The sequence below is a fragment of the Balaenoptera musculus genome, chromosome 14 (genome assembly GCF_009873245.2).
Source record: "Balaenoptera musculus isolate JJ_BM4_2016_0621 chromosome 14, mBalMus1.pri.v3, whole genome shotgun sequence".
Classification (NCBI taxonomy): domain Eukaryota; kingdom Metazoa; phylum Chordata; class Mammalia; order Artiodactyla; family Balaenopteridae; genus Balaenoptera; species Balaenoptera musculus.
Window position 1 is genome coordinate 6,165,038 of NC_045798.1, and position 19,559 is coordinate 6,184,596.

General features: G+C 60.1%; 1 protein-coding gene across 1 annotated transcript in view; it reads left to right on the forward strand.

Annotated features, from left to right (window-relative positions):
• Positions 1-19,559, forward strand: part of NCOR2 (nuclear receptor corepressor 2) — a 222,967-nt gene that overhangs the window by 145,915 nt on the left and 57,493 nt on the right. The window contains 3 exon segments of the mRNA XM_036823685.1: positions 3,881-4,005; positions 5,397-5,569; positions 7,594-7,656. Coding sequence (XP_036679580.1) covers positions 3,881-4,005; positions 5,397-5,569; positions 7,594-7,656 — 361 coding nt within the window.

Consider the following 19,559-nt stretch of genomic DNA (forward strand, 5'->3'; position numbering starts at 1 on the left):
GTTTTCAAGCTACAAACGGCAGAGTCAGTTGTTGCAAAAGAGACCGATGGACCAATGGCCCTAAAGTGTTTACCATCTGGCTCTTACAGAAAGTTTGCTGGCTCCTTGTCTTATGCTCTGGTCATCAAACCTTGCTGCCCATTGCAATAACCTGGGAACTTAAACACGCTGATGCCGGGCTCTCACCCTGAGATTCTGATGTGACTGGTGTGGGTGGGTCCTGGGCGTCGGGACTTCCCAGAGCTCCTCAGGTGATCTGTGTGTGCAGTTGTGAGAACAGTGGCTTTAAATTGCCCATGAAACCCAGCAAGTGCCGTTCTGCGATCCGCGACGGGCCTGAGATCAGAAGCGGAGCCCTAGGAGGTGTGAATTGTCCCTGAGTTAGCCGTCGCCGTATCTGCTGTCCTCTGACGTCGAAGGCTTTCGGGGACTGAGGTGGCTGACGGGGGCCTGGCAGTTGGGCCTCCCTCTCGCGCCGTCAATCTCCCAGAGTGAGTGGAGCACACATCCCAACGACAGCCGCTCACCTGCTGTGCCCACCAGGAGGCCAGGCAGGTGGTCACCATTGTGCCTGGCGGTCCCTCCCAGTGGAGACCACGTTTAAGACCAGGACTGACCTGGGGTTTCTCCCTTTCATCCTTTTCCACTCGCATCACTCAGCTCGGGGCACACGGACACCTCTCCAGAGGGAGGTGGAGTTCAGGCCCCAGGAAACCGGGAGCCCGTCCACGGGGTTCTGTGCCACGGCTCCAGGGTGGCTCTGAAGTTGCCGTACCCACTTCTCCCAGAGGGTGGGGTGTGGGAGTCGCCTGCCCCTGCCCTGGAGTGTCAGGGAGAAGGTCACGGGGTCTGACCCCGGGATCACGCACCTGGGTGGGACACGACGGGAATAATGACCGGGTTCTAGTGCTGACTGGGACTTCGGACCCTCCTCACGAGACTGGGTGGGGCAGGCGGGGGGTGGGTGGAGATGGCAGGAGGGAGAGAGGCCTGGGTGTAACCAGGGTCAACTCAGGCTCTGGGTTTGAATCCTGGCATTGCTGTTTCCCAGCTTTGGCAGTGCCTCAGTTTCCTCTTCTGTAAAATGGGAGAAAGATGGGGGTTGGTGAAGGAGATGAGGGAGTACATAAAACATGTGCCCGGCACATGGCACTTGGAGCTCTTTTTATTACTAATGCTGTGATGTGGATGATTATTCAGGGGAGGGGGTCATTCTGGGCTGGCCCAGGCCCAGATCAGGACTCTAGGAATCTTGCAAGGGGGACGGGGTAGGCTAGGCAGAAAGGGGCAGGGATGCCCATAGCACCCCCATCTGAGGCCCAGGATGCTGACCAGGGTGTGGAGTTGCGTGAGACTCAGCGGGGCTTTGGGGGCGACAAGATCACGCCCGCTCCCCACTCTGAGACCCCCTTTTCCCTTGCTCTGAGACCGTGCAGCTTTGCCAGCCTGAACCTCAGTTTCTTCCTCTGCAGAATGGGAGCAGTGATCACTGCCCTTTTCCGCCCGAGGCAGGCTAAGGGCAGTACGTGGAATAGTATTGATATCTGCAGGGCGCTCGGCGTGCTGCAGAGAAGGAGCAGCCCCCCTGGACAAACCCCAGGTCACTGTTACTGCTGGTTCTTTCATCTTTGCCTTTATCCTCAGGACTGCAGAGGGGCTGGGAGCTGGTCAATAGACTGTGCACAGCGCAGTGTCGGGCGTGTAGGAAGCTCTTGGGAAATGCTGGCATCTTCCGCAGTGGGGCTTTTTGAGGATTTGGAGGGGGACGGCGGCAGGAAGGCCCTGGGCAGGAGGGCGCAGGTGCACACTCGCTGGGCAGCAGCCCTGGTCATCTGTGCTGGCCGTGCCGGGGGCAGACAGTGGCCTGCTTGGCGGCCCACGGATGAGATTCCAGGGGGCCTGGAGACCCCACCAGCCTGGACCCAGGGGACAACAACAGCTGCTCCAGGAGGGAAGCCTGGAGTCGGCTGCTGGGAGGGACAGCAGGTAAAGCTTTGGAGTGAGGCTGCAGCCCAGCTGGGCGTTCTTGGCACCAACGGTGGTCTTAGGAGATGTCACGCTCCCTGCCGTTGGAAAGCCCCGGCCCTGCCCTTTCTGGCCCTGGGCGTCAGGTTCCTGGGTGTGCAGAAGCCGGGCATGTCTCACTGGTGGCCACAGCAGCCGTGCCGAGCAGCCCCCAGGGAGGGGGAACCCTCCTCAGTCGGCCGTGCCATCTCCCCCTGCTCTGGGTCCTGGTCCCTGGTCCCCCTCATCTTCTCCGCCCCAGCTCCCATCTGCGGGGCCAGCTCCAGCCGAGGCTCCACATGTCAGGGGTGAGAGGCGGCCACAGCTCCCCGGCTGTTGGAAGTTTAGTGTTTCAGGGTTTGGGGTGGTGGTGAGGGACAGGCTAGTTCAAGGACACTGGGCCACCCGTCGGGAATTGACAGCAACGTAGCAGGGGATAGAGGGAGGCTGTGGCCCCCCTCCAGGCCCTCTTCTTACAGAATAGAGAGAAGGGGGCAGACCTGAGCCAGGAGGTTCCAGGGTGGACACTGCTGCAGCCTCGGGAAGCCCACGGTTCCCCGTGAATGTGCAGGCCCCCGCTGTGTGCCCCGGCGTCCACAGAATGCCTGTAGCTGGCCCCTGTGTTCAGCGGCATCGTGAGTCATAAATTAAAGCTACAGAGAGGGGCAGGGGGGGATTGGTGGTGGTGAGGTCACAGGCCAGGGCAGCCTGTGCCAGGCACTGGCTTGCGTTCCTGGTGTGGAGGAAAGATGGGGAGAAAGGGAACCGGGAACCCTCGAACCCCACTCTTACCTTCCCCGCGGGCTTCGGGTTTCTTTCTCCTTGGTTGGAGAATTGGTGTGACCACGCCCCTCAGTACACACTGAAAGGCTTTGCGGCGTGTTTGTTTTCATTTCACTTGGCTCAGTGGGATGGAAAGATGGTCTGGTTTGGCAGCTGCCCGCAAGGAGGACTTTGGGGTGGCCAAGAGAATCAGTGTGTGCCTTAAAAGAAATCAGGCTGGACAGAAAGGGTGACGGTGTGAGGAGGAGCTCCCACTTCCCCCCTGTCTTGGTGAGGGCAGTGTCAGCACCTGTCCCGCCCACTTGGGAAGGAGATGAAAGGAACAGGCAGGCCTGCAGGGTGGGGGAAGGGTGGCTGGTTTTGCTGTGAGCCCCTTTGATCTCTCCTGTCCAGCGGGGCCTGCTCTTTTCCCCTCTGAGGGCTGACTGGCGTGAGAGGAAGACCAGGCCCACGGCAGCAAAAGTGGACCCTCATCATAGCAGCAACCATCCTCACACGGGCCCCCGGGAACCTGGGGACAACACTTCCATCTGCCCATTTTACAGACGTGGAGACTGAGGCTTAGAGAGATGGCCTGAGCTTTGTCAGGCGCAGGCAGGCTGGGGCATCAGGGTGTGACCCTGTTCACCATGTTCACCATGCTCTTGCCTGAAGCTGACCAGGGCCCCCTCCCTCCTGCCTTGGGGGCTTCCACCCCACGTAAATACTGGTGCCAGATGGCAGCTCTGTATGGGGAATCTCATTTCAGCTTCCCCGCCCCTGGCTGAGGGGTCGGCACGATTTCGAGGGGAAGAATCAGAGCACAGAGAGGTCAAGACCCTCATCCAAGGTCACACAGTCACCAAGTGAAAGAGGCCAGGCGTCTGACACTAGCAGTTTCTATACCTCACCCCGTGACTCCTGCCTCCCCTGCCCAGCTCACACCACAGGGGGGCTCTGGGTTCCGAGCCCCGCTCCCCGCAGCGTCCTCTGCCGGCGGCCTCTTCCAGGCCGACGCCGCTAGGTCCCCGTCTCCCAGCTCGCTGGGCCCAGGTGCAGAGCCTCACCTGCCTCACTGTTTTCCTCTCCCCCGCCCTCCCCTGGGACCCCGCAGCAACAGCAGCAGCAGCAGATGCCCCGCAGCAACCAGGAGGAGAAAGATGAGAAGGAGAAGGAGAAGGAGGCCGAGAAGGAGGAGGAGAAGCCGGACGTGGAGAATGACAAGGAGGAGCTGATCAAGTAAGGCTGCCCGGCCGCCCAGCAGGGGCCTGGCCGCGGCCCCCGGGTGGGGGGTGGCAGGGCCGGGGTCCGCGCTCAGCCTGAACCGGGGCCCGCGGACGGCCCTCTGTAAGGGGGTGTGAGGATGCGGCGTCTACGCATCGCCTGCCGTGAAGGGAGGCGTGTTCTGCTCTGCCTGTCCCCGACAGCCCCCCTTCCGGAAGCCCGCTCCTCTCTCTCCTCCCGCCCGCCCGCCCGCCCTTTCTCGGAGCCTCTGGAGACCTCGGAGACTGATAGCTCATTTGAGCTCCACTCCTGAGCGAATAAATCCAGGCAGTGACTCTGGAACTCTTTGCCTCCTCTCCTCCTCCCCCTCCTCGGCCGAGTCTCCTGAGATGCTGGGAGCGGGAGGGGGGGGGTCAGAGGCGCTCGCTGCTCACGGAAGGACTAGGTATGCAGGCAGGCGGCAGCCCTCACCTTGAGAATTATCGCTGTCAGTGTGAGTTCTTGCAGATCAAGGCACAGCCTCGCCTCGGGGTCGGGGGGGGGGCCCCCCCCGACAGCCTCCCGTGCCTGCCGGGGGCGGGAGCACAGCCAGCTGGAGATTCACTCCGAGGAAGGGGGAGTGGGCACGGCTTAGCGCCAGGTACCTGGAGTGGGCTCAGGAATGTGGCTTCTGAGAACATCTGGCTTCGTTACCCCTTGTCTCCCAGACGCTCCTGCGAGGCCCTTCAGGAAGATGAATGGAAGGCGGAGGTGATAAATCTGAGCAGCCCCGCAGTAAACTCTCCTGAGTCGGCTTCTGAGAAAGTCCCGGCCCCAGTTATTGAGGTCACATGCTCCCCACACGCCTGGCCCGGCCTGCATAAGACCGGCAGGAAACTTCCCTCTTGCGTTTTCTGCAGGACGCAGTGGTTCATGATAATACAGAAGGCAAAGTCAGTGTCATTTGTAGGGCCCCTTGGGGGTCGTCTCCTCTTTGGGGAGTAAAGTGGCCTGAAGAGTGTACCAGCCTGCACCCCCATGCCGTTAATCCGGTAATCTTGCAGACAGAGAGCGGAGAGCACCTCGGTTTGGTGTATAGAATGGTCTTGCAGATAGCCACCAGCCCACACCCCTACTTGGTGAATAAAATAGCCGGTCAGTTAACTCCCAGCCCACGTCCCTGTTAGGAGAATAAAGCAGACAACAGCTACCAGCCGTCCTCCCTCGTCTGGTGAATAAAGGAGCCTTGCAGATTGCTACCAGCCAGCCCTCACCCCAAGCGTTTTCCCCCTTTCCTACCCTCTGATGAGCAGAAAATCGCTGGCAGCCAGCGCTCATCTTGCTAAGGAAAAGCGGGTCTCTTGAAACTGCCATCTAGGCTCCCGGCTCCGGTGAAACCATCCCCGTCTCCCCTCCCTGGCCTTTAGGGAGAAGACGGATGACACCTCTGGGGAAGACAACGATGAGAAGGAGGCAGTGGCCTCCAAAGGCCGCAAAACCGCCAACAGCCAGGGAAGACGCAAAGGCCGCATCACCCGCTCAATGGCCAATGAGGCCAACAGCGAGGAGGCCATCACCCCGCAGCAGAGCGCCGAGCTGGGTGAGTCTCGGGCTGGGGAAGGGGCGCCGCAAGCACAGCAGGCTCAGAATCCCAGCATTAGCTGCACACTCGCTGTGTGACCTGGGGCGAGTTCCTTAACCTCTCTGTGCCTCAGTGGCCTGCCTCATCGGCACTGCGGTTGCCTGTAATGCCTGTAACCGTGGGGTGAGCGTTTTCGTGACTTTGTGTGTAGGAAGGGCCTAGAACAGTGCCTGGGGCATGGGAAAGGCTCACTGGCTGTCAGCCGTGCTTATTCCAGAGCTGGAGAGTTCACATAAAATTCCAGATCACCAATTTGGTTTTGTTTTTCACTCAGAAGATCTGGCCTTGGGACTTCCCTGGTGGTCCAATGGTTAGGACTCTGCTCTTTCAGTGCCAAGGGCCTGGGTTCAGTCCCTGGTCGGGGAACTAAGATCCCGCAAGCCGCCGAAAAACCACCCCTTTTTGCGGGATCTTAGTTCCCAGACCAGGGATCAGACCCACGCCCCCTGCAGTGGAAGTGTGGAGTCTTAACCACTGGACCTCCAGGGAAGTCCCTGTACCTTCATTTCTGTGGGCCTCAGTTTCTCCTTCTGCTAGTGGGTGCCCACCCTCAGGTGCTCTGAGCCTCACGCCCTACCCCAAGGGGGGAAACAAAAGAGAAGAATTGAGTAGCAGTTCCCAAGTTCGGCCACAGGGGGGCAGCCGGTGTGTGCTTGCTGTCTGTAGCGTTTTGGCCGTTTGGGGCCTGCCCTCCGGCGTGTGCGGGAGCCCCGACCCTTGGCCTGAGTGTTCAGGCTGAGGCCCCAGCCACCTGGATGTCTTCCCAGGGTGGGCGTTGATGGAGGTGATGTTTCCTGTCTCACAGACGCCCCCCTCGTCCACACCCAGGATTTGTGCCAGGCACCTCTTCCTTCTCCCCGTGGGAGGTCATTGGTACCCATTTCATAGATGGGCTGTTTGAACCTTAGACAAGGGATGTTGCCTCTGTAAAGTCCGAGTCAGTTGGGGTTCAAACCCAGCCCGCTGGCCGCAAACCCCGTGCAGCTCCTGTGGGCTGGTGCCGGAGCGGCCGGAGACCCAGGGCAGGTGGGTTCCCTTCAGGAGTGCACTGGCGCACCTGACTTCTGGGAAGCTCTTCTGGACCCCAGGACTGACGTTGGGGCCGGGATGGCGGAGCGGAAAACACAACCCCAGGCCCTCTGATGGGCACCTCCCACCCCAGGCTCCGCTTCCACAGCCTGCCTCTGGGGGTCCCGTTGGGGATGAAGGGGAAAGCTGGCCATGGCAGCAGGGAGCGGGGGGAGCTGCCCGAACTTTCCTCTGATGGTCAGCGGCCTTTACCAAGTGCATACTCTGTGCCTAGCGCTGTTCCAGGCACTGAGTCCGTGAAGCTGACGTCCCTCACGCTCGCCCCCCTCACGGCGTCTTAAGCGACTTTCAGGGGAGAACGGGGGCTCACGTGTAGGGGACTCGGAGGAGAGGCTCAGAAACAGCCACAGCAGACACTCGGCCAACTCCCCCGACTCCAAGGCAGCTGCGTTCCTTCTCAGTAACACGGGAAGCCTCATCCTTGTACCGCATGAGTCAGGGGAGAATACAATAATCACCCTGTAGAGCAGGGCCCTCCAGCAGGGGACATGTGGCCATGTCTGGAACCGTTTTTGATTGTCCCAGTTGGAGTGGGGGATCCTGGCACCTAGTGGGTAGAGGCCAGGGCTGCTGCTCAACACCCCGCAATGCCCAGGGCAGCCCCCATGATAGGGGATCGTCCGGCCCCAGTGGGTCCACGCTCAGGTGAGGTCCCTGCCCATCTGAAGCTCACGTCCCTCCTCATCTCCCCCCGCCTTCACGTGGTCACCGTGCTCCCAGCCGAGTGCATACAGAGGCTGCTCAGGGTCCAGGCCCTGGCCCGCCTCAGCGTCCCCCTCTGTAAAACAGGGTGCCTGCATACCCTCCACCCAGCAGGCTGCCCCGAGTAGACCGAGGCAGAGAAAGCGCCCCGCTCCAGGCTGCTGCCAACACGCTGTTGTCTTCCTTTCCAGCTTCCATGGAGATGAACGAGAGTTCTCGCTGGACCGAAGAAGAGATGGAAACAGCCAAGAAAGGTGAGGGGCTTCTGGCTGCTCTAATCGCCCTCGTTGGGCATCCGGGTCCTGCAGCTCGTGTGGTGGGGAGGAGGTTGGCCTGTGCCCTTAAACGGGGCTGTGGTGTGGTCTGCAGGGGTCAAGCTCCGCTTCTGGGTGTTCTCGGATTGGCCACGTCTCCTCGGAGCCTGTTTTGTCCTCCAGAACATGGGTCTGTGTGGCCGTGTTGTCGGGGTACGGCTTCCGTGGCCACTGGGGCCAGCACGTCGTGGCCTTGCAGACAGAGTGGCGGCAGAGCACCTGGGTGCCTTGGGAGGTGCAGAGCCTGCTGGCGGCCACCGCGGCGGGGTCACGGGGTCAAGCTGTCCCCCTTCGCTGCGCCGTCTCCCTGCGCTGTGGTGCTGAGCCCACGTTCTCTGTAGAAGCCACCAGCACATTCATTGTTCATTGGAGCCAGAATGGCTGGGCCCTTGACTTCCTGGCTCAGTGACCAATCTCTGGGCCTCAGTTTCCCCATCTGTGAAAAGAGAGGGGTATCCGGGTTGGCCAAAGAGAGCCAGAGATAACAGGCACTGAGGGGTCCCAAGGATGGCCCGGTGTCGATCCCCCGGCCCCCATCTCTGGGAGATTCTCCAGCTGCCCCTCCTCTCCTGTGCCCAGTGCGGGCACAGGACTTTCCTCGTGGCGTAGCTCAGCGCCAGCAGGAAGGCCAAGGCTGGGGTGGCATCTGAGCCCCTTTTGCCTGCTTGCTCTCTCATTCATCTTGACCTCAGCCCTGAGAGGTGAGTCTTGTTTCCGGCCGTTTTGCTGACAAGGGAGTGAGGAGCAGAGGCCGAGGACGGCCCGGGCCTGGAGCTGGTGACCTGGGCCTCCCGGCTGTCGTCCCCAAGGTCCTGCTGAGGCCCCACTGCTGACGTGCAGCTTCTTTGTGCCCAGAGCTCCAGGTCATGACTCAGGGAGGGAGCAAATGGCCTTTCTGATGAAGGACCCAGGTGCACAGGGACGGTTGTGTGCGAGGACAGCTGGGCCTGGAGGCTGAGACCTTGGACCATGGGCTGCCTGCCGTGCCCACCCCCTCCCCTCCCCCTGCCCCGGGAAAGGGTGCCTAGGGGCCTGAGGGTCTGGTCCTGGTGTTTCAGAAACTGACCAGGAGCAGCCCCAGACCTGATCAGGCCCCCTACGTGGGGCCGGGCCCCTCCGCTCAGGGCTCCTGTCCGGGCACGCTGTCCCTCGGAGGCTCCAGACCTCCTTCCTCCAAGCTCCCAGCCCTCTGGTGAGGCCGGCCTGGAGGAAGGGCCGGGCTGGACCCTCAGCCGCATTCAGAAGAGGAGGCGCTGCCCTGCTTCCTCTCGCAGGTGAGGTCCTATTTTCAGCGTCTCAGAGGAGCACTGACGGGGGCCTGTGGGCATAGTCTCTGGCTGCCAGGGGGCAGTGGGTGCTGTCAGCCCCCCAAGGGGGCCACGTTGTCCTTTTCTTCTCTCTTCTGTGTCTAGTTTGTGGTTTTTGGTATGGATTCACCATGGGGTGCAAAAGAGGCTTTATTTGAAAATGTGTGATTTTTTTTCCCCCTTTAATTTTGGTGAAATACATATAACGTAAAAATCTACCATTTTAATCATTTTAAAGCGTACAATTCAGCGGCATTAAGTACATTCACAGCGTTGTGCAGCCATCACCACTCTCTAGTCCCAGAACTTTCTATCACCCCAAACGGAAACCCCGTACCCATTAGCAGTCATTCCCCATTCTCCCCAAGCCCTGCCAACCTCTGGTGCCCACTATTCCGCTTTCTGTCTCTATGGATTTGCCTGTTTAGGACTTCGGCGTGAATGGAATCATATAACATATGCCCCTTTGTGTCTGGCCTCTCTCAGCATCATGTTGTTGAGGTCCATCCGTGTCGTAGCCTGTGTCAGCACCTCATTCCTTTTTATGGCTGAATTGTATTCCTCCGTGTGGACAGAGGAGTTCTATTTATCCATTCATCCGTTGCTTGATGGACACTTGGGTCGTTTCCACCTCTTGGCTATTGTGAGTAATGCTGTTGTGAACATTTGTATAGAATTACATGGTTTTTTTAACCACACGTGAGACCCTGGGATCTCAGCCACCGGCAGTGATATTGCCCGGGGACCCACCCACCAGGGCCGTGAGGGGCTCCACGCGCACGTCCCAGGGCTGCCAGCCTGTGCTGTGTCTTCTGTCGTCATGACAGCCCCATCCCCAGCTCCCTCCCAGTTGCCCGGGAACCGGGAGTCGGCTGAGTCAGAGGCTGCCCTCTCTCTTCCTTTGGGAGACGGCTGGGGATGACTCACCCACCGGCTGAGACGGGAGTGTGCCCCACTGTCTCAAGGTTGAACCCTCAGTGGCGGCAGCGAGCTCATCCTGGGTCCTGCCCGCGGAGACGGCAGCGTGCGAGTCCCCCCGGGGACCATGCACGCCGAGTCCCTGCTCAGTGGCATTTGTGATGATGTGATGAGCGCCAGTGTGCTTGTCCGCCGTGAATTATAGCAATCTGGACAATTACCGCTCAGGGTGGCCGCTAATGGCTGCATGTTCCAGGCGGCGGGAGGGGGTCGGGGCCGGGAGGCAGGTGCTGGCAGCCCCCAGGACTCCTCCTCCACAGTGGGCGGGGGTGGAGGGACTAGGAATGTTCCAGTGCCCCCGGCCCGCAGAAACCCAGGAAGGTACCCAAAACCCAGCTGTGCCCGAGACACATGGTACCCACCCATCCTCCTACCCATTTTCATCGACCCAGTGCCTCACCCTGTGCAGGGCAGGGGTACCCAGAGATGAGCCAGCCCTGGTCCCTCCCTCGGGGAGCCCAGGAAGTGAGCAGCCAGGTGTCCTCAGGGCCTTGGGACCACTGAGCCTGCCCCAGGCATCCCAGGAGACTTCCAGGAGCCAGGCCTAGAAGGATGAGCTGCAGAGGGTCCCCCGTTCCCAGAGAGAAACTGGACCTCAGCCTCTGGACCTTTTAGCTCTGTGACCTCAGACAAGCTAGTCAACCTCTCTGTGCCTCAGTTTCCTCATCTGTACAATGGGAATTAGAGTATCACCCACTCACTGTATGAGTTTCCTGGGGCTGCCGTAACAAAGTACAAACTTAGTGGCTTAAAAACAACAGAAATGTATCCTCTCCCAGTTCTGGAGACCGTGAGTCCAAAATCAAGGTGTGGGCAGGGCTGGGTTCCCTCTGAGGGCTCCAGGGGAGGGTCCTGCCTCTCCTCCTCCAGCCTCTGCTGTTGCTGGCAATCCTCGGTGCTCCTTGGCTTCTAGACATTCCAATCCCTGCCTGCGTCGTACATGGCTGTCTTCCCTCTGTGTGTCTCTGTCCAAATTTTCCTCTTCTTATAAGGACCCACCCTAATCCAGCATGACCTCATCTTAACTCGATCACATCTATAAAGACTTTTTTTCCAAATAAGGTCACATTCACAGGTTACAGGTGGGTGGACGTGAAATTTGGCGGCGGGTGGGGAGCACCGTTTAATCCAGTGACAACCACCTTTGTGGGGTTTTGGTGAAAGAAAACAGAAGCGCTTACAGGGGTGGTGACTTAGACACTCTGAGTTCCCTGTCACTGTTTGTAATGATAACCAGCTCCTCAGCCTTGTGACCCTGGCCTGGCCCATCCCTGTCTTGGCCTCGTTTTCCCTCGTCCTCCAAAATGAGGCCGGGATGCCATCACCGAGGGGCATTATAAGAGTGGCGTGAGCCACATTCGTGCAGTCCTTGGTGTACAGTACGTGCTCAGAAGCGGCCGGCCTGCAGTTCAGCACACAGACTCTGGAGCCTTTCTTCCTGGGTTTGAGTGCCGGCTCTGTCCCTTGTGGGTGTGTGACGCTGAGCAGTGCCTGCACTTCTCGGGGCCGCAGGGAAGGGGGTTGGAGGTGAGTGGACTGCTGAGCAAGTGTAGAATGACATTTGGAGGTGGTTTCACAGCGCTGGGGAAGGGCCCTTGGGCTGACACCCAAAGCACGAAATAACATTAAGTCACACTATCAAGTACTCGTCGGTACGCCTGGGTACCAGGTACGGCTAAAGGCGTTATAGATATCAAGTCACTTCATCCCCACTAGCCTTATGAGGCAGATGCTATGACTAGTTTCTTTATCCAGATGATGAAATTGAGACCGAGAGAGGTTAAGTGAGCTGCCCAAGGTCACACAGCTGTTGATTGGTGGAGCTGGGATTTGAACTCACGCACTCTAGTTACAGAATGGGAATGGGGCTGGTGTGAGGTTTGGATGAGTGAGTCCATGGGCCTGGCTACTATTAATCAGATAACGAGAGAGGGAAGGGCCTCCCAGCAAAGGAATAGCATGTGCAAAGGCCCTGTGGCAAGGGCAGCGTGGTCAAGTAAGAAGCTATTAAAACCCAGAGAACGAGGGGAAGAGAGGCAAGGAATGGAGAGGCCGTCGGGAGGGCCACCCCTCACCCCCCGGCCTTACCAGCTGTGGGATAGAGTTTGGCTGTTACTCTGAGAGCGTGGGGAAGACCGTTGCATGGGGTGGAGTGAGACAGGAGACAGGATAGCTGCAGGGTTCCAGGTTGGCAGGTGGGGGCACCTGCTCCTTCCTTTGTGCTTGGAGTCAGGGCTGCCTGTCCTGGGGCTCATACCAAGTGAGGACTGAGCATGTGCAGGGCAGCCTCAGGGAGCTGGCCGCCTGCCCTCGGGCCCAGCGCCATGCTGGGCAGGCACTAGGCTGGGATGTGAGGCTCTAGTTCCCCTGGGAAAGGTCAGCCTCGCCTGGCTTGCAGTCTCGACCCAGCTGTGTGGGAGGCCCAGGGCTCTGCTGGCAGCTCCTCCTGGTCCCCAGCCCCCTTCTCTGGCGGACAGGGCGCCAGCTGTGGAGGGGGCAGGGAAGCCCCCGGGCACACCATTCCAGACCAGAAATAGGCACTGGCCCAGCTCCTGGCCGCCGGCCCCTCCCTGGCCTCGAGTGGCCTGCCTGGTGAGGAGGGAGAGGGCGAGGTGTGCGGCCCCAGAGTAGGGTGCTGCAGGGACCAGGCCCTGGTGGCCCCAAGCAACGCCTATTGGGCCGGATGGAGCCCAGGTGGACCCCGAACTCTCCCCCAGTAACTCCAGGCTGTCTCTGCCTGCAGGACTCACCCCCTTTCATGGGGACCGAGGGAGAAACCACTAATTGCTTTGCACCTCCAAAACGCTTGTTGTGCACACTGGCTGGTTTAATTAGTTTTTACGGATGAAGAGTCTGAGGCTTGGGGAGGGGAGGTGTGAGTCCCCAGCCCTGGAACTTGGAAATGCGGGGCCTGCCATCCACGTGTCTGTCATCAAAGCCTCATGCCGTCCTCACTGCAGGGACCAAGGGAGAGCGGTGGCCTCTGTGCTTGGACAGCCGTGCACCTGCCCACCGGCGCTCACGACGGGCAGCGTGGCGCTGTGGTTAGCGCACAGGGCTGGCGGCTGAGGCACCAGGGTTCGGGGTGCTGCGTCACTTCTGAGTATGGGCATCAGGGAGGGCCCAGCAGGAGACGGGGCCAGCGCCTGGAGTGGGAACTGAGGACAGTTGATGTACAGGAGCGGGGTGGCCTTAAAGGTTGTTAGAAGGGACCCTGCAGCATCCCAGGGCTGGCATCAGTGGGGAGCTGTCGCCACCTCCGGCTGGAGAGAGACTGCTGAGCTTTGTCTTGGGTGCGCTCTCCCCCGACCTGGATGCTTCTGACGTGTGGGAAACAGGCCACTGTGATGGTTCAGGAGGAGGAGAGAGTCGGGGTTTCTGCATGAACTCAGGGGACAGCCAGACACCAGGGCAAGCTCCAGGCCACTCTCTTGTTCCTTGTCAGCACCCTGGAAGGTAAAGTCAAGCATCTCCCAGCCCGCCTGCGCTCCCAGGAGCAAAATCCGCACATGGGCCTTCAAGCTGGTGCTTCCTCAGGGAAAGAGACCCCTGGCAGGTTACACAGCAGCGATGGTGTCTGCTACCACGTCGTGGCTGCTGGCCGGTTCCAGCATTTCGCACGAATGATATTACTTAATCCTCCCAAGGGACCCTCAAGGCGAGTTCTCCACATTTGCAAACACACGTGTGCGTGCACACACACATATGCACACACACGCACACATGCCTTCTGCTTTGCAGATGGGAAAACTGAGGCCCAAGGGGCAGTGAGCTGGAGCTTGCCCAGCAAATAACGTAGAGCTGCTTGGCCCTGGGAGCAAACCACTTGGCTGTGCTCTATGGGAAAACTTTTGACATTGAACACATAACATGGCATTTTTCCCAAAGTGGTAGGGTATCAGGTCACACACAGGTGATTTTTTTTTTTTTTCATCTTAATAGGTGATCATGTATTGGGAGATCATTGGCTTTGATCATGTATTGGGAGATCACATCGTCACTGTGATTTGCAGATGTAATAGCTGAAGCTGAGGCTAATGTAGGCACCGAGGCTTATTTTGAAAAGAGTAGACGGAAAGAAAAGTTAACTTGGACTTACTTGGAAGGTAAGTCCAAGTTCAGGTGTGAAGTTGTCTGGCGGGAGTGTCAGAGGTTCAGACACACAGTAGGCTCCCGGCAAGGTCGCCAACCAAGGGCTGGGTCCAAGTCAGACCCACCCAGGGCTTGGAGTTTCCAAAATAAGGAAGTGGCATGACTCAGGACTAAGTCTGCTGGATATTCCCCCCCTCCTTTGATAGTGTTTTAGGCAGAAAATCTTGTTTTGCAAACTGGAGTTTCTCTTGGTAAGTGGCATTTGGCGGGAGGGGTGTGGATATGTCCCTCTTGTAGGCGGCCTGTGCTTCTTGATGAGGGGAACAGAAAACTTCAGGACTGCACAGGGCTGGCTGGGGTAATGGGGAGCGAGTGTTTCCTGGGGGGGCGGGGGCGGACGCTGGTTTCCAGAGGGAGCAGCTGTGACATTCCCAGGATGCAGATGGATGTCAGCATGGTGACTGCAGGTGCTAGAAAGACTCCTCCTCCCCCCAGGTTATCAGAACTCGCCCGTGGCGGGGTGGAGGTTGGCTATTGGTGCAGGTTCGAAGACCCCAGAGGTGAGAGCTGCCTACAGCAGGGACCCTGAGCGGGTAGCAGCATGCAGAGGGACATAACAGGGAGGCCTTTCTGGGGGCCAGTGTACGTGAGCTGAGGGGGGTGAGTCACTGCTCCCGTGAGAAGAGTTCGTCCCAGGCCCCCAGACAGTGTATGGGAAGCTCCCCACCGAGGGTCGCCAGGACAGCCAGAGTGGCCTGGCCAAGCCTCCACAGGCCACCACGCAGAGAGACCCCTCTCACTGCCACCTCTGCGGCCACCCCCTGCCCCTTCACCTCATTCTGCGCTCCAAGTCTGTGACTCAGACCTCCTGGCTTGACTTCCTGTCTTGGTCAATTTCACTTCCTAGTTCCCGCCTCTTGACACTTCAGAATGAAACTCCTTCCTTAGAAATTAGAAGTGAGGTCAGGGAATCCAGACCACAGGGGATGTTGGCAGAATCTGCCGTCTGGGGCACCGGCACAGAGTGTGTGTGGACGTGCTCCTGGTGTGAGAGGCGGGCACTCCCTCACGTCTCTTCTGGGGAGGGTCCAGGACCCCCCGCGGGGATAAACTGCTCAGCTCCCTCCTCTCTTTGGAGCTCCTAATTGGGAGCCCCAGAGAGGCAGCAGAGATACCTGGGGGGATGCCCAGAGGGCTTCCAAACCCAGATACCCAGGGTGTCTGGAACTTTGTTCATTTGCCAGACGCCTCCTGCACGCCCAGCGGTTGTGGGTGCAGAGACACGGCTGTCCATGAGCAGTGGAGCCAAGGAGCTAATTTCAGGGGGTGAGAAGTGCTCTGGAGATAACAAAACCCCGTGATGGCAGGGTGGCTGAGAGGACGACTGTGGAGAGCGTGGTCAGGGAAGGCTTCTCTTGAGGAGGTATCACTTGAAGCTGAGAACTGAAGGAAGACAGAAGGAGATCTGTGAAAAAGCCATGCAGGCAGCAGGGACAGTGAGTGCAAATGTCCTGGGGCACATCCAAGGGCTGGGCAGAAAAGGTCCCAGTGGCTGGAGCGAGGGGAGAGGTAGGAAGCAGGCTGGACAGCGGGGCAGGACTGGCTCTGCAGGGCCTCATGCACCACGCTGAGGCCTTTGGATTTTATTCCAAGAGCTTTGGGTCATCATTGGAAGATTTGAAGCAGAGGAGTGACACGATTGGATTGGCATCCTTAAAAGCCGTCTTGGGCCTCCCTTGCAGAGAACGGATCATGGGACTCAGGCAGGACGTCCCGGATCCCTGATGTGGTTGGGATCTGTTGCCTGCCCTGGAGGGTGTGCCCCAGGGCCCAGGGCGAGGGCTGGGGGCAAAGCAGGGGTATCGGGGTGCTTCAGAGACCTGTGGCCTGTTGTTCCTTGGGTTTTCTTGGATAGGATGGAAAGGCTGAGGGCTGAAGGGACAAGCAGGTCAGTGACCCCGGAGTTGGAGAAATCGGTCGTGACCTGGATCTCGCTCCAAAGTTCAACTCAGTTAACTTTCAACCTCCTGGGAGCTGCCTGGGGCGTCCATAGCAGGCGTTTGTATGGGGCGCGGGCTGACCCAGTCGCCACGGGTATCTCAGAGAGGGAAGAAAGAGGCCGCTGTAGTAGTCCCAAGACCCTCGGGGAGCAGAGAGCCCTCTGACGGCTCCAAACCCTTCCCCCCATCCTCAGGGGTTGGAGGTCTCATTTGCACTTGGAAGAGTCCCCTCAAATTCTAAGCTTCCTCCTAGAATGCTAGGCTAGCCCTGCCCACCCACTAACCCCCTTCCAGCCCATCCAGACCTCCAGAGTCCCCCACGGAGGGCCTGGCCACCATGGCAGCATCAGGGCTGGGAGGGGGGCAGACCACAGGTGGAACCAGCGCAGGGGAATGACAGCGGAAGAAGCTGTTTGCTCCCGGCTGCCGGGGTGGAGAAGCTCTGTTTTTCTGAACCCTCATCTGTTCTTACCGCTGCTGACGCCGCTACCGCCACGGATGGGGAGAGAGGGAGGGGGAAGCCAGTGCCAAGTTGGCCCGCCCCTTCCGAACCTGGGCTTCTGCCACGCTCCCCCGCCCGCTCCCGCGAGCCTCCGTCTGGAGGTCACATTCAGCCCTGACGCGTCTCGCTGGGTCAGGCAGCAGGAAGATCGGACGAGCCCTGGCGCGTAGCGCGGCTGCCGGGGCGCTGCTGCCCGAGAGGCTCTGGGGTCTTTGGATTCTGCCCCGCGGGGGCGTCGGGGGTCCGGGGGCTGAGCGCCCGCGCTGGGCACATTGGTGCCCAGAGGAGCCGCTGACACTGTGCTCCCTGGTGACGCCTGGCACAGCCGACACCTTCCCACCGCCCGCCCGCATCGGCGAAGGGCACCTCGCACACCCGCAGCTGCGGGGGGGGGACGGCTCAGGGGCGGCAGCGCCGGAGGAGCCCTGGGCCACCACGGGCGCGCAGCACGGAGCTGCTTCCCCGCCCTCCTCCGCGGAGCCTGCCTCCGCCTGCCGCCCTCCCGCCGCCCGGCCCCTCCCTCCTCCCTCCTCCCTCCTCCTCCCTCCCCTCCCTCCCTCGCGCCGTTGGACGAGAAGGATGTGAGGCCGAGCTGAGCCGCCAGCAGACGCCAGCCAGCAGCCGCGCGGAGCCGGCACCAGGGCCGCCCAGCCTCCCGCCTCCCAGCCCGCTGCTCCCCGCTCCGATCCCTGGAGCATCCTCCAAGCCGTATGTTTCCGGAAAACTTGGCGGAGGGGGAGACGCAGATGAGAGGATGTGAGTGAGTGGCTCCGGGGAGGGGACTGGGATGGGGGGGACTTTGGGCCACGGTGACAGGGACCCCAGGGGTGACAGGGACCCCAGGGCGGCGGACTCGGGAGTTCTATACCAGTGGGATCCCCCCCCCCACTTTCTCCTGGTGCCCCTTCCCCTGCCTCTCTGGCCGTCCGGCTGGGGCTCTCCTGGAAGGAGGTCTGTGCTTGGGGAAGATCTTGGGGGTCTTGGTTGGCGCATGCTCAGAGGTGCTCTCTCCAGGTAGAGGGGTGTCGGCGGAGGGGCGGGAGGGGGCTTTCAGCTGGGTCTGGTCCATGTGGTCTCCGAGGCATGGCGGGGTCTGAAGTGCATCTCCCTGTGCCTGGCACCCTCAGTCTGGGGTTCCCAGGACCAGAACCAGAACCTGAAGAAAGCTCATGCCCGTCCACTCCCACCCCAGGGACCCTAGCCAGCAACGCTAGGACATTCACCCCAGCCCTTCACACAGCAGTTAAAGAAACTGAGGCCCAGAGAGCAGAGGGGATGGTGGGGACCACACAGCATGTTCTGGGCAGGGCTTCTGGACAGCGCAGCCCAGCGCTCCTCCGAGAGCAGCTTTCGGGAAGGGCCGGGTGACCCCTCCACCCAACTCCTGCTTCTGCCACCAGTGGAGTTAAGCAGGACCCCAACCCCCCAGCCAGTTCCAAGCGCCCTCCTTATGTATGTGTTGAGTCTGTAAATGTCAACCTCTCTGAGGTTCGTCCCCCCCACCCCCGGCCCTCGTTGCCCCCCCGCCCCACATACCTACCCCTCAGCAGGCCCAGATGGGAGACCCGCCCTCTCCCTCCCGGGGTTCCGGCCCAACGTGTTTGCCTGGGCTCTCTTGGCCCCGGCTGGGGAAATATAAATAAACGCGTCCCCGTCGTCCTCCGCCAGGTCCTGTGGAAGTGGCAGCTGCTGCGGGCGCAGGCGGAGGGAAAGGTCAGGGGGCTGGGTTACACTTGATCCCACGCCCCAGCCCTCCCCTCCGTGCCTGTCCTTGAGGAACCCTGAGGAGCTGCCCTGGGGCCACGTGGCCCCGTGGCCTCCGCAGGAGAGCAGGTGGCCTGTCAGTCTAGCACCCCACCCCCCGGGCCCAGAGGCGGGAGAGCAGACAACCTGGGTCCCACGTCCACTCGGCCCCTTGGCCCACCCCATAAGCATGTGAGTTCCTCTGATCCCTGGAGCCTCGGTTTCCCCCATCCTGGGGATGGGAAAACAGCTGTGGCCTCAACAGCAAGGAGAAGAGGGAACCAAGTCTTTGCAGGGCTTTGCAAACTCCAGGTTGCTCGGCCGTGTGACCTGGTGATTTGTTGATGTTGTTTTTACTGCTGTTTTATTTCTGTGCGAGGCTTGTATGTAGCAAGCCGCCGGCACATGTTTGAATGAATGGATGGATGGATGGATGAATGAATGAAAGAAAGAAAATACCGACACACAGACTGTCCGCCCCTTACGCTCCCGCACCCCTGAAAAATATCAGTCGTAGCCCTCCCTGCTTGCAGCTTGATTTGATTCAAGGAAAACGGCCTCAAACTTCTTTATGGGAAATCTTTCGCTAGTCCTTATGAATCTAGCTCTGGGGCTCAGAGGCCGCTATGTTCCCAGCACCGTGACTCAGGCTTCATGCCTGCTGCCCTCTGGGGGCCCAGTCCTGCCCCGCAGTCCCGGAGGCCGGAGCCTCCCATCTGCCCCTCCTGCAGCCGTCAGGAAGGGGGCAGGCCCTACCTGCTCGGGCTGACCTGGCCACACAAGGCGCGCTGCCTGGAGATGCAAGGCATAAAAACACAGAGGCTCCGGCCTGTGCGAGGCGTGTGCTGGGAGCACTGCGGGCAGATGGGCTGAGACTTGGGGCCGGCTTCCAGGGGGGCTGGGGGATGACGTTTCTGCAGAGCCTGGTGTCTGGCATTGAGAACGGAATAGGGCTTGGAGGTGCAGCTCTGGCCTGAGTTTGTGGGGATGGAGGGAACTTTCTCTGCCCTAGGTGAATTTGGGATGGGGTCTACCAATTCCTGGGCGTTTCTCCCCACATCGGGAGTCTGTGAGGCTGTGTGAGAAGCTCATGGAGATGGGGGGGTTGTGATTTGGGGGGGCAAGTCCATTCCCAGACCCTGAACCACGCCTGGTGGGCCCTGAGTCCAGGGTGGGCCTTTAGGCGTCCACGGGGAGCTCTGGGCTCTGGGTGTGCCCCAG